This window comes from Lucilia cuprina, chromosome 3, assembly GCF_022045245.1.
Source record: "Lucilia cuprina isolate Lc7/37 chromosome 3, ASM2204524v1, whole genome shotgun sequence".
Taxonomy (NCBI): Eukaryota; Metazoa; Arthropoda; class Insecta; order Diptera; family Calliphoridae; genus Lucilia; species Lucilia cuprina.
Genome location: NC_060951.1, coordinates 23508513 through 23523131, shown reverse-complemented (window position 1 = coordinate 23523131; position 14619 = coordinate 23508513). Strand labels below are relative to the sequence as shown.

Below are 14619 nucleotides of genomic sequence, written 5' to 3'. Positions count from 1 at the left end.
GACTATAGACTAGACTATAGACTAGACTATAGACTAGATTATAGACTAGACTATAGACTAGACTATAGACTAGACTATAGACTAGACTATAGACTAGACTATAGAATATACCATAGACTAGACTATAGACTAGACTATAGACTAGACTATAGACTAGACTATAGACTAGACTATAGACTAGACTATAGACTAGACTATTGACTAGACTATAGAATATACTATAGACTAGACTATAGACTAGACTATAGACTAGACTATAGACTAGACTATAGACTAGACTATAGACTAGACTATAGACTAGACTATAGACTGGACTATAGACTAGACTATAGACTAGACTATAGATTAGACTATAGATTAGACTATAGACTAGACTATAGACTAGACTATAGACTAGACTATAGATTAGATTATAGATTAGACTATAGACTAGACTACAGACTAGACTTTACTGTTTTTATAGGCTCTACTTTGTATATTAAACTCTAAAATGTCTAAACAATATCTATTTTGTATCATCATATTCTATCAAATATTTTGTTCTTTTAAAACTCTGCCAATAAAACGCACTTTTTAACGCAAGTTTTTCACATTCTCTATTGCAAGTTTTTATAATTTCTAATACTTTGAATTCAATCGTTAAAAGTTTAATCAAAACAGCTGAGATACTTGCCACAACTTATTGCAGCAGCAAGTTTTCTCTTATTAATTTTTTTTGTCAGCATGTGTGTATTTGTATGTATGTCTGTGCACTTCCATAAAAATAAATTGAGGATACAGGACAGACAGACAGCTTGGCTGGCTGACATAGCTCGTTCTAAATTGGTAACATTAAATGTTAACAAACTAAACAAAAATTGCAACAAATTCTCTCTTTATATTCAATGTAGCGTGTTCTACTTTCAGATTTTTTCCATTTCTGTGCAGCATTTCATTTTATTTATTTTGTTTTAGTTATTTTTTGTTTTTACCATCATAAAAACAATCGACATTTAGTTGCTTGTTGGTTATAACATTTAGTTGTAGGTTTAAATCAATAAATGTTTTATATCTAGAATATCTGTAACTATGTTGCAAGTGTCGGAAATTGTTTCTTAACAACAACATATAGTTGAACTACTCAAAATTAGTTTGTAACATGAGGTCTAAATCTCTAAAAAGCAAATAAATGAACTATATCAGGCATGTAAAATTCAGAACATATGAATTTTTGAAAAGTAGTATCCCAGCTGGCATTTGGAAGATTGTTGGATGATTAATCAGTAAACTGAGTCATTTTTGACTCCTTTAGATAATCTAAAAGTGATTAATAAGTGAGGCGCTTAAAAAATGACTTGAAAATGATCCCCATATATAATTAAAAACTGAATATTTGAAAAACAATAACAAAATGTATAGCAGTCATAAATTGATCATTCTGGTTTTTAAAAACTTATTTTGTGGTCATATTTCAAGCAGTTGGAAGATCTAAAATTGTTCCTTATGTAATCATTTTTGTTTGTAAAGAAATAGCTAAAGTTACACTTAAAAATTACTCAAAAACGATTCAAAAATGAGTCAAAACTGATTAGAAATGGGTCTCAGAAAAGAATAAGCAAAACATTTTGTGTGGCCTAAAATGAGTTGATATAATTATCATTTCGTTTATAAAATTAAATGTATAAGTATTTGAATTTGTATGATATTTATAAAGTCGATTTTCTGTCAAGGAAATTGAAGTTATATTATGCTTTAATTATAACAATTTCATATGTTTGATGATCTTTTACGGAAGATAGTTGGACGACTAATCACTAAACTAAGTCTAAATAATTCGAATTGATGTTTAAAATCTGATTTATTTGAAAAAAACAATAACAAGATGTATACCACTCCAGGTGTTTGAAACATCATTGTTTAAAAATTTAGTTTGTAGTTAAATTTCGCGCAGTCAGAAGATCAAAAACTGTTTTCTGTTGTATTGTATTTGTCTGTAACAAACATAAAAATTACTCAGAAAAGACTCAAAAATGACTATAATATGATTCGGAAATAACTCAAAAACGACCAATTATTTGGCTCAGTAATGACTCAAAAAAGATTAAAAACTAAATCATAATTGATCAGAAGTGGGCTCATAAAGGACTCATTTACCATTTACTATACCATTTTCTCCCGACGAATGTGTCATTTATGATCAGAAAATGAGGGCATATATGATCATTTTCATCGTGCAGAAGGCTCATAAATGACTCGCATGTGATCAAAAATTTCAAAAAATGCCAGCTGGAATATAGTTTAGTCTATAGTCCAGTCTATAGTCTAGTCTATAGTCTAGTCTAAAGTCTAGTCTAAAGTCTCGTCTATAGTCTAGCCTATAGTATAGTCTATAGTATAGTCTAATATAAAGTGTAGTCTATAGTCTAGTCTAAAGTATAGTCTATAGTCTAATCTATAATCTAGTCTAGTCTATAGTTTAGTATACAGTCTAGTCTATAGTTTAGTCTATAGTCCAGTCTGAAGTCTAGACTAAATTATAGACTAGACTGTAGACTGGACTATAGACTAGACTGTAGACTAGACTATAGACTAGACTATAGACTAGACTATAGACTAGACTATAGACTAGACTATAGACTAGACTATAGACTAGACTAAGACTAGACTATAGACTAGACTATAGCCTAGACTATAGACTAGACTATAGAGTAGACTATAGACTAGACTATAGACTAGACTAGACTATAGACTAGACTATAGACTAGACTATAGACTAGACTATAGGCTAGACTATAGACTAGACTGTAGACTTGACTATAGACTAGACTATAGACTAGACTATAGACTAGACTATAGACTAGACTATAGACTAGACTATAGAGTAGACTATAGACTAGACTATAGACTAGACTATAGACTAGACTAGACTATAGACTAGACTATAGACTAGACTATAGACTAGACTATAGACTAGACTATAGACTAGACTATAGACTAGACTATAGACTAGACTATAGACTAGACTATAGACTAGACTATAGACTAGACTATAGACTAGACTATAGACTAGACTATAGACTAGACTATAGACTACACTATAGACTACACTATAGACTACACTATAGTGTAGACTAGACTAGACAACACCATAGTGTAGACTAGACTACACTATAGTGTAGACTAGACTATAGCCTAGTCTAAGTCTAGTCTAGTCTATAGTCTAGTCTATAGTCTAGTCTATAGTCTAGTCTATAGTCTAGTCTATAGTCTAGTCTATAGTCTAGTCTTTAGTCTAGTCTATAGTCTAGTCTATAGTCTAGTCTATAGTCTAGTCTATAGTCTAGTCTATAGTCTAGTCTATAGTCTAGTCTATAGTCTAGTCTATAGTCTAGTCTATAGTCTAGTCTATAGTCTAGTCTATAGTCTAGTCTATAGTCTAGTCTATAGTCTAGTCTATAGTCTAGTCTATAGTCTAGTCTATAGTCTAGTCTATAGTCTAGTCTATAGTCTAGTCTATAGTCTAGTCTATAGTATAGTCTATAGTCTAGTCTATAGTCTAGTCTATAGTCTAGTCTATAGTCTAGTCTATAGTCTAGTCTATAGTCTAGTCTATAGTCTAGTCTATAGTCTAGTCTATAGTCTAGTCTATAGTCTAGTCTATAGTCTAGTCTAGTCTATAGTCTAGTCTATAGTCTAGTCTATAGTCTACTCTATAGTCTAGTCTATAGTCTAGTCTATAGTCTAGTCTATAGTATAGTCGATAGTATAGGCTAGGATAAAGTGTAGTTTATAGTATAGTCTAGTCTAAAGTCTATAGTATATAAGTCTAATATATAATCTAGTCCATAATCCAATCTACAGTAAAGTCTATAGGTTAGTCTATAGCCCAGTCTGTAGTCTAGTCTTGTCTATATTCTAGCAAAGTGATTACATTACGTCTTACAAGAAATATACGGATGGAATAAATAGTGGCCCTATAATTTAACACAATTTTTAATACTTTAAATTTCAAAATTCATATTTAATTAAATCAACATAAAAACTAGTAACAATTATTATTTTTTTTTTTTTTCTTAAAATATTACAACTCTTAATTACAACATTTTACAGTGTCTCTATTGTTTCAATATCAAAAGTAATAATAGTATTAAATTACTATTTAAATAAAATAATATTAAATAAATAATAAATACTTTTAAAAAGCCGAATATGTAACAAAAATAGAATTTATTCAAAATATTTTTTTAATTAAAAAGCTGTCAATTTTTTTTTTGTTGCTACAAAAAGTTCAAACACAAATTTAAATTATAACAAATTGTGTATGAGTATTTATTTGAACAATATTTAGAAAAGTTTTTAATACTCTTTAATAACAATAAACAAACAAAAAAAAAATACCATTGAATTTTTTTACAAAAAAGTATTGTAGTAAATAAAATAAATGAATAATGTAATAATTTATAGTTAATAAACAGTGTCGGTCAATACAAGTAGAAATAATAACAAATAAGTATATGTATGTGAATGTAAAATATTTGTCAAATCTTTTAAACACTTTTTAATTTGTTTAGTTTTAGATACATATTTCAGTTATTTTAACCTTTTCCTTTTTTGATTTTTTATGTAAATATTAGTTAGATAAACATTAATTTATTAAGGAAATATTTAACATTCTTCCTTAGTCTAGTTAGTTTTGACCGACACAGTATATGCATACATACACTTAAAAAAATATTTCAAATTATTTCAAGGTTTTATAATTTATATAAATATTAATTTTAAAATAGGCTGTCTGTTCTTCTTTTGAAATATATATTCTACATAACAAATAATTGAAATAATAGTGATTATTAGAAAAATAAACTTTACAATCAATTCGTTTAATATAGAGTTTACATTAAGTTTATTTTCTGTAGAAAATATTGGACCAGTACGATTTATATGGAAAACATTGCTGTCAGTTTGTATTCTATACGATTTATAGGAAACTGTTCGTTTAACTAAGCGATCATTTCGTTTTATACCATTTTGATTCGAAAATTTTCGATCCGTTAGTTTTTTGTTTTAAACTTTATGTAGAAAACTTTGGAATAAATAATTAAAAAAAAAAATTAAATAATACTTTTCACGATCAGCAAATTTTGTAAAGAAAAATCTTATGATCAGTTATTGTGAAATTAGTTACTGTTGAAATTTTAACAATCTGTTAGTCTTCTGCACAAAGAATTGGATCAGTTTGTTTTCTCTGAAAATCTGCGATGAGTTTATGTTGTATTAAATTAATCATCAATTAGTATTTTATAGAACACTTTACGATCATTTAATATTCAACAGAAAACTATTACTTAAACTTTGCGATTAATTTTGTATAAAAGATTTTACGATCTCTTGTTTAGAAAAGGTTGCGATCAGTTGGTGATCTATAGAAGACTTAATTATTAGCTAGTTTTATTAGATACGTTAGTTTTCTGTTTAAGACTTGAGGATCAGTTAGTTTTTGTAGAAAACATTGAATCAAAAGATTAAAAATGTTAAATATTACTCAGTATTCTGTAGAACACTTAAAGATTAGCAGATTTTTTATGATTATTTAAATCCGTTCGTTTCGGTTTGTTTTCTTTAGAAAATTTTACGATCTTTTCTTTAGATATGGTTACGATCAGTTATGTTGCAAAACCTTTACGAACCGTTAGTTGTAGTTAGTTAATTAGTTATTTAGTTAGGTTAGAAATTATAAATGTTACATCAAATTCTGTTGTGAACTCCCTTGACAGTTACTCAGGTGGGATTCGAATCCACGAAGTCCGGTCTTACAGGCTAGAACATTCCCAAGGGTTTTTATGAATAAACTTTACGGTGTTATAGAACATATTGGATCAGATCGTTTTCTAAACAAAACTTTGAGATATATTTATATTCTGTAGAAAGCACTACGTTACGATCAGCTTGCTTTTTTTTTAATTTTCAATCTCTTGCATAAAACCTTCATCACATCCTTTTCAATTAAAAATTATCGTTTTCTTTGGAAAATTAAACGATCATTAATATCTATCTGATACGCTTTTTTTAATTTTTCAACTAAATGATTCAAACATTATAAATGAATTATATTTATCGACATTTTAAAATCTGTTCTTGAGTAATTAATAAATTGTTGGAGAATTCATATATTTTCTTTTAAATTAATATTAATTTCTTTAAGTGTAAAACATCATTAAGATAACGTATATGGCAAATTATTATTATTACTTACATTTATATAAATATATAAATCATCCATTGGCTGTAACACGTGTTTAAAATATTTATAAACTATAAATATTTATATTCAAACTCATTCCTATCATTGTCATCATCATTATTATGCTAAAAATAATGATCGTTATCAACAATTTACCAAATAAATAAGCATTTCAATTATTTTTTTGGAATTTTTTCATTTTTAATTAATTGCAACCAATCAGCCGTTAAAACCAAACACCATACCGCTTCAATAATTTATCCGTATTTGTTAGTAAATGTTGGTCAATATTCATAATCATAATAATTAAGTTTTTTTCCACTTTTATCGAAATTGTTATTGTTATGGAAACGTCAATTATCTACAAATGTCGTCTGTCCGTCTATCTCTGCGTTCATCCTTCGTCATTGGTTGTTATTATTTACTTTTCCTATAAAGTTAATTTACATAATAATAATAATAAAAATTGTATTTTCTATTTAATTTTATATTTTTATTGAATTTGTTAAACATTGATGCAGTTTATTGAAATTATTTACATTTAAAACACAAATTATTTTTAGGGTTTTGTTATACTAATTGCTTTAGTTTGCTGCTTTTATATTTAATTATAGAAAACTATGTGGAGATTCACATAATTTATTTGCTAAATATTTAATTAAAATAATAAATTATTTAGAAATGTTTTTATTAAAATAATATCGTTTACGAAATGTTGAAATTATTATGAAAATTATTAAAAATAAGGTAAAAGAATAAAATCATTTTAATGATTATAATTTATCAATACCTAAAAAATAATCACTTCCTAATTGATTTATTTATTTCTAATATGAATTGTCTGCTCGTGCATGTCCCAAATATAAATAATTTAATTAATTAATTTATAGTGTTTAACTGTTTGTTTCAAAATATAGGCAGACAATAATGGAATATATGGCATTTAGATACAATAAATTTATTTATTAAACTAATAAAATTCAACACTTAATTCGTTTAATATTTATAAACAATTGTGTTGAGTAGACTGACAGAGAGACAAACTAAGGCTGATAAACTAATTATTCTACAATTGTTAGAAAGCTTTGAAAAAATTGCCATTTTTTGTCTTAAAAAATAAACATTTTGCTTGTGTTTAGAAAATTAGAAATAAATATAGAAATCTATATAAATAAACAGAAGAGATTGTTTGCCAGGATAGACGTAGTTAACAAAATAAACAAGTAATGTGTGCTTCGTAATACCACATATTTATTAAAAATTAAAAATATTTTCTACCAGACATGGAAAATCTAGTACTTTAGTACTTTTTGATATAGGGAAATACCCATTTACCTCCCCGTTTTCGGTCTATAGTCTAGTCCAGACTATAGTAAATTATTTAGTATAGTCTAAACTCTAGTCTATAATCTAGTCTATAGTCTAATCTATACTCTAGTCTATAATCTAGTCTATAGTGTAGTCTATAGTCTAGTCTATAACCTAGTTTATAGTCTAGTCTACAGTCTAATCTATAGTCTAGTCTATAGTCTAGTCTATAGTCTAGTCTTTAGTCTAGTCTTTAGTCTAGTCTTTAGTCTAGTCTATAGTCTAGTCTATAGTCTAGTCTATAGTCTAGTCTATAGTCTAGTCTATAGTCTAGTCTATAGTCTAGTCTATAGTCTAGTCTATAGTCTAGTCTATAGTCTAGTCTATAGTCTAGTCTATAGTCTAGTCTATAGTCTAGTCTATAGTCTAGTCTATAGTCTAGTCTATAGTCTAGTCTATAGTCTAGTCTATAGTCTAGTCTATAGTCTAGTCTATAGTCTAGTCTATAGTCTAGTCTATAGTCTAGTCTATAGTTAGTCTATAGTCTAGTCTATAGTCCTAGTCTATAGTCTAGTCTATAGTCTAGTCTATAGTCTAGTCTATAGTCTAGTCTAGTCTATAGTCTAGTCTATAGTCTAGTCTATAGTCTAGTCTATAGTCTAGTCTATAGTCTAGTCTAGTCTATAGTCTAGTCTTTGTCTAGTCTATAGTCTAGTCTATAGTCTAGTCTATAGTCTAGTCTATAGTCTAGTCTATAGTCTAGTCTATAGTCTAGTCTAGTCTATAGTCTAGTCTATAGTCTAGTCTATAGTCTAGTCTATAGTCTAGTCTATAGTCTAGTCTATAGTCTAGTCTATAGTCTAGTCTATAGTCTAGTCTATAGTCTAGTCTATAGTCTAGTCTATAGTCTAGTCTATAGTCTAGTCTATAGTCTAGTCTATAGTCTAGTCTATAGTCTAGTCTATAGTCTAGTCTATAGTCTAGTCTATAGTCTAGTCTATAGTCTAGTCTATAGTCTAGTCTATAGTCTAGTCTATAGTCTAGTCTATAGTCTAGCTATAGTCTAGTCTATAGTCTAGTCTATAGTCTAGTCTATAGTCTAGTCTATAGTCTAGTCTATAGTCTAGTCTATAGTCTAGTCTATAGTCTAGTCTATAGTCTAGTCTATAGTCTAGTCTATAGTCTAGTCTATAGTCTAGTCTATAGTCTAGTCTATAGTCTAGTCTATAGTCTAGTCTATAGTCTAGTCTATAGTCTAGTCTATAGTCTAGTCTATAGTCTAGTCTATAGTCTAGTCTATAGTCTAGTCTATAGTCTAGTCTATAGTCTAGTCTATAGTCTAGTCTATAGTCTAGTCTATAGTCTAGTCTATAGTCTAGTCTATAGTCTAGTCTATAGTCTAGTCTATAGTCTAGTCTATAGTCTAGTCTATAGTCTAGTCTATAGTCTAGTCTATTGTCTAGTCTATAGTCTAGTCTAGTCTATAGTCTAGTCTATAGTCTAGTCTATAGTCTAGTCTATAGTCTAGTCTATAGTCTAGTCTATAGTCTAGTCTATAGTCTAGTCTATAGTCTAGTCTATAGTCTAGTCTATAGTTAGTCTATAGTCTAGTCTATAGTCTAGTCTATAGTCTAGTCTATAGTCTAGTCTATAGTCTAGTCTATAGTCTAGTCTATAGTCTAGTCTATAGTCTAGTCTATAGTCTAGTCTATAGTCTAGTCTATAGTCTAGTCTATAGTCTAGTCTATAGTCTAGTCTATAGTCTAGTCTATAGTCTAGTCTATAGTCTAGTCTATAGTCTAGTCTATAGTCTAGTCTATAGTCTAGTCTATAGTCTAGTCTATAGTCTAGTCTATAGTCTAGTCTATAGTCTAGTCTATAGTCTAGTCTATAGTCTAGTCTATAGTCTAGTCTATAGTCTAGTCTATAGTCTAGTCTATAGTCTAGTCTATAGTCTAGTCTATAGTCTAGTCTATAGTCTAGTCTATAGTCTAGTCTATAGTCTAGTCTATAGTCTAGTCTATAGTCTAGTCTATAGTCTAGTCTATAGTCTAGTCTATAGTCTAGTCTATAGTCTAGTCTATAGTCTAGTCTATAGTCTAGTCTATAGTCTATAGTCTAGTCTATAGTCTAGTCTATAGTCTAGTCTATAGTCTAGTCTATAGTCTAGTCTATAGTCTAGTCTATAGTCTAGTCTATAGTCTAGTCTATAGTCTAGTCTATAGTCTAGTCTATAGTCTAGTCTATAGTCTAGTCTATAGTCTAGTCTATAGTCTAGTCTATAGTCTAGTCTATAGTCTAGTCTATAGTCTAGTCTATAGTCTAGTCTATAGTCTAGTCTATAGTCTAGTCTATAGTTAGTCTATAGTCTAGTCTATAGTCTAGTCTATAGTCTAGTCTATAGTCTAGTCTATAGTCTAGTCTATAGTCTAGTCTATAGTCTAGTCTATAGTCTAGTCTATAGTCTAGTCTATAGTCTAGTCTATAGTCTAGTCTATAGTCTAGTCTATAGTCTAGTCTATAGTCTAGTCTATAGTCTAGTCTATAGTCTAGTCTATAGTCTAGTCTATAGTCTAGTCTATAGTCTAGTCTATAGTCTAGTCTATAGTCTAGTCTATAGTCTAGTCTATAGTCTAGTCTATAGTCTAGTCTATAGTCTAGTCTATAGTCTAGTCTATAGTCTAGTCTATAGTCTAGTCTATAGTCTAGTCTATAGTCTAGTCTATAGTCTAGTCTATAGTCTAGTCTATAGTCTAGTCTATAGTCTAGTCCTATAGTCTAGTCTATAGTCTAGTCTATAGTCTAGTCTATAGTCTAGTCTATAGTCTAGTCTATAGTCTAGTCTATAGTCTAGTCTATAGTCTAGTCTATAGTCTAGTCTATAGTCTAGTCTATAGTCTAGTCTATAGTCTAGTCTATAGTCTAGTCTATAGTTCTAGTCTATAGTCTAGTCTATGTCTAGTCTATAGTCTAGTCTATAGTCTAGTCTATAGTCTAGTCTATAGTCTAGTCTATAGTCTAGTCTATAGTCTAGTCTATAGTCTAGTCTATAGTCTATAGTCTATAGTCTAGTCTATAGTCTAGTCTATAGTCTAGTCTATAGTCTAGTCTATAGTCTAGTCTATAGTCTAGTCTATAGTCTAGTCTATAGTCTAGTCTATAGTCTAGTCTATAGTCTAGTCTATAGTCTAGTCTATAGTCTAGTCTATAGTCTAGTCTATAGTCTAGTCTATAGTCTAGTCTATAGTCTAGTCTATAGTCTAGTCTATAGTCTAGTCTATAGTCTAGTCTATAGTCTAGTCTATAGTCTAGTCTATAGTCTAGTCTATAGTCTAGTCTATAGTCTATAGTCTAGTCTATAGTCTAGTCTATAGTCTAGTCTATAGTCTAGTCTATAGTCTAGTCTATAGTCTAGTCTATAGTCTAGTCTATAGTCTAGTCTATAGTCTAGTCTATTTCTAGTCTATAGTCTAGTCTATAGTCTAGTCTATAGTCTAGTCTATAGTCTAGTCTATAGTCTAGTCTATAGTCTAGTCTATAGTCTAGTCTATAGTCTAGTCTATAGTCTAGTCTATAGTCTAGTCTATAGTCTAGTCTATAGTCTAGTCTATAGTCTAGTCTATAGTCTAGTCTATAGTCTAGTCTATAGTCTAGTCTATAGTCTAGTCTATAGTCTAGTCTATAGTCTAGTCTATAGTCTAGTCTATAGTCTAGTCTATAGTCTAGTCTATAGTCTAGTCTATAGTCTAGTCTATAGTCTAGTCTATAGTCTAGTCTATAGTCTAGTCTATAGTCTAGTCTATAGTCTAGTCTATAGTCTAATCTATAGTCTAGTCTATAGTCTAGTCTATAGTCTAGTCTATAGTCTAGTCTATAGTCTAGTCTATAGTCTAGTCTATAGTCTAGTGTACAGTACTATAGCCTTTCTATAGTCTAACCCTGTGTGTCCACTCAAGTTTTAACAGCACCAGAATTTGTTGTTGACAAAAGTATTTCTCTAAAGTATGAGTAATAATAATTAAGACAAAAAAAAAACATTACTCATACGTCTGAAATGTATAGATTGAATTTTGATTTTTTCAAATTTTGTTAGCCTGAGTTAATATTTATAATCAAAAGTTTATTTGAAGTAAATTAACATTAAAAATTTTGAATTATATTTTAAAACAAAATATATACTTATGTATTTAATGAAATTAATTTTTTTCTCCTTTTTCTACTTACAGCTGCGAATATTATTTAAGAAGTCATCCATGGGTACCAGCATATCAGGGGGTTATAACATTTTTTGTTTTAGCCAATTTTACATTGGCCACATTCATGGATCCAGGTGTAATACCCAAAGGTAAATTTCGTACTGATACGTACAACTATTCACGAAAAAAATAATGAATTTTCTTAACTTTTAGCTTCTCCTGATGAAGATCGAGAAGAAGAGTTCCGAGCTCCTTTATATAAGAATGCTGAAATAAATGGTATAACGGTAAAAATGAAATGGTGTGTAACGTGTAAATTTTATCGACCGCCAAGATGTTCACACTGTTCCGTGTGTAATCATTGTATAGAAGTGAGTAAAAATAAATAACCACAAGAAAATTCAATTTACTTGATGCATGTAAATTTCTTTATATATATGTCAAGAAGTGCTTGTTATTTTATTATTTAACTATTGTTATCTAACTACGATTATGATTGTGTCATTTACTTTTTATATTTTTTGCTTTTTATTGTATAATTCCAGACATTCGATCATCATTGTCCTTGGGTTAATAATTGCATTGGACGACGTAATTATAGATTTTTCTTTTTCTTTTTAGTTTCTCTATCAATACACATGTTGAGCATATTTTCTTTATGCTTATTTTATGTATTAAAAACAATGCCAAATATAAGGCAAACAGCACCAATAGTATCGTAAGTATTTAATACATATTATTATGATGTATTTATTACATTAATCATTTTTGATGAAATTGTTTATTATTATACTAAATTTATTTACTTTTTTTCCAGCATGGTATTAATGGGTATTGTAACAATATTAGCCATACCCATATTTGGTTTGACAGGTTTTCATATGGTCTTAGTGTCGCGGGGGCGTACCACAAACGAACAAGTGACAGGTAAATTTAAAGGTGGCTATAATCCTTTTTCACGTGGCTGTTGGCATAATTGTTGCTACACACAATTTGGTCCACAATATCCAAGGTATGTTGTAACACGCTTAATCAATTTCCTCACCAAACTGAACACAAATAATTGATTATATTTCCATGCAGTCTTCTTAAACCAGAAAAATATGCAGCTCGTCGGTCTCATAAAGAAAATCAAGGCATTAGCACGATAACAACAGAACGTGATGCTAACAATCAATCTAACTCTGGTAGCATTATGCGTGGCGGTGGTGGTGCCGGTGTTACGGTTAAATCTGGTGTCATGTCTACGGCTAATGCTCAACATTCGCCGCATGGAATGCCACGCAATTATTATGAACGGGACCAGCGTCATACACAGGTAAAGACTTATACGGACCAGGGCAATGGTTTTAATCAGCGGTCGGGCAGCACAACGCTTTATAGTAAGGTGGGTAAATTGTGTAATTAAACGAAAACAAGAAAAAAAAAACAAGTAAAATTACAAAAAAATGCATTCTCTTGTTCTTATACTTCTATATAAAATTCTATTCTATTTATTTTATTTCTTACTACATTCTTGTTATTTTTTTGATAGTTGTAATCTAGTTGTAATTGTATTATAGTATGTAATTTTCGTATTTATTTTGTTTGTTTTTCATTAAGTTCTTTTAAATACTTAGTTATGTTTTTCTTTTGTATCATTTTAACTTTTTTTAGTATGGGAAGTTTTATTTGTTGTAAACTGATTGTTAAATTATAAGATTTGCAATAATTCCGTCTAAGATCTTAGTTTTTTATATTTAAATTATTTTATATTTATTTTAGCTTTTTGTTGTTAAAGGGTATACATTTACTTGTAGACTGGTCCATTGTGATTTACTTTATTTCCATTGTCCGTTAGCTCAATAACCACGATATTCCCCAGATAAAACTAATATATCACACCCTGCTACATATTCCAGTTTATCGAGGAATCTTCTACTTAACCAATTAAGTCTAAGATTCTGTACACTGGGAGTAGTAGAGCATAAGACATGCTCTACTGTTTCCAGGCCCTTTTCGTCTTTACACAATCCTGCGTGCTACCGACATTATTACCTCTAAGGCTGCAAATGCCCAGTTACCAATAATTAACTGAATATCATAGTTTTAAGGTCTATAAGGTTGATGTGCAAATTACCTTTGAACATCATCTAGATGAGGACATAAGATGCGAACATAACGTCATGTTAACTTAACAGTTTCTTCTGTGATATCATTGGATATCACAGAAGAAACTGTTATCATCACACAGTTGCTTGCTTCCTTCAAGCATCGCTAACGAATGTCCAACTTGTTGTCAAAATCCACATGGTACCCACCACCTATTTATGCCCTTTTTTATGCATCCCTTAAAGTAGCACAATTTTTATTCTTAGGCATTGATGCCGAAGCCAAGTAGATTATTGTAAAGTTTTAGCTGTTACAACAATCGTCCCATTGGGAGAAATCTGACCAAAAAAGGGATTCAGCAGACTCCTGCTAACAGATAGAGCAATATTGAAAACAGATGTCTTATATTCCCATATCCCGTCTGACATAAAGAAAAGGTGCGGTATTGAGTCGTCTTAAGACTCACTCTATTATTCCGTGTGACTTGGGAGACCCTGCAGCTTTCGCCGTCAACATGAATCATATTGATAATTGTACTTCAGCTTCATGACGAAATAACTTTATGAAGAAACGGACTGAAAATTTAGTCATTTAAAAGTACAAAATTTCCATCAATATATCTGAAGACAATTTTATCGTTTACATTTCTTAACATATTCAATTTTAAAACCTGCACCAGTAAATTATTTATATTGAATTAAATTACAATTTCTTATAAAACTTCCCATTGCTGTTTAGTTATTTTAAAGCCATTTTTTCTTTTTTTTTTCAATATGTATATAAAACCTTAGTGTATTTTATTAT

At 29.5% G+C, this 14619-nt stretch overlaps 1 protein-coding gene across 2 annotated transcripts in view; it reads left to right on the top strand.

Moving 5' to 3' along the window:
* Positions 1-14619, top strand: part of LOC111684118 (palmitoyltransferase ZDHHC8) — a 106850-nt gene that overhangs the window by 72789 nt on the left and 19442 nt on the right. For both annotated transcript variants that reach the window (XR_006940351.1, XM_046947189.1), the window contains exons 2-6: positions 11755-11873; positions 11938-12095; positions 12270-12442; positions 12542-12736; positions 12808-13111. Coding sequence is in view for 1 of the 2 variants with exons in the window: in XM_046947189.1 (XP_046803145.1) it covers positions 11755-11873; positions 11938-12095; positions 12270-12442; positions 12542-12736; positions 12808-13111 (949 nt within the window). In the remaining variant the exon portion in view is untranslated. The remainder of the gene's footprint in view (positions 1-11754; positions 11874-11937; positions 12096-12269; positions 12443-12541; positions 12737-12807; positions 13112-14619) is intronic.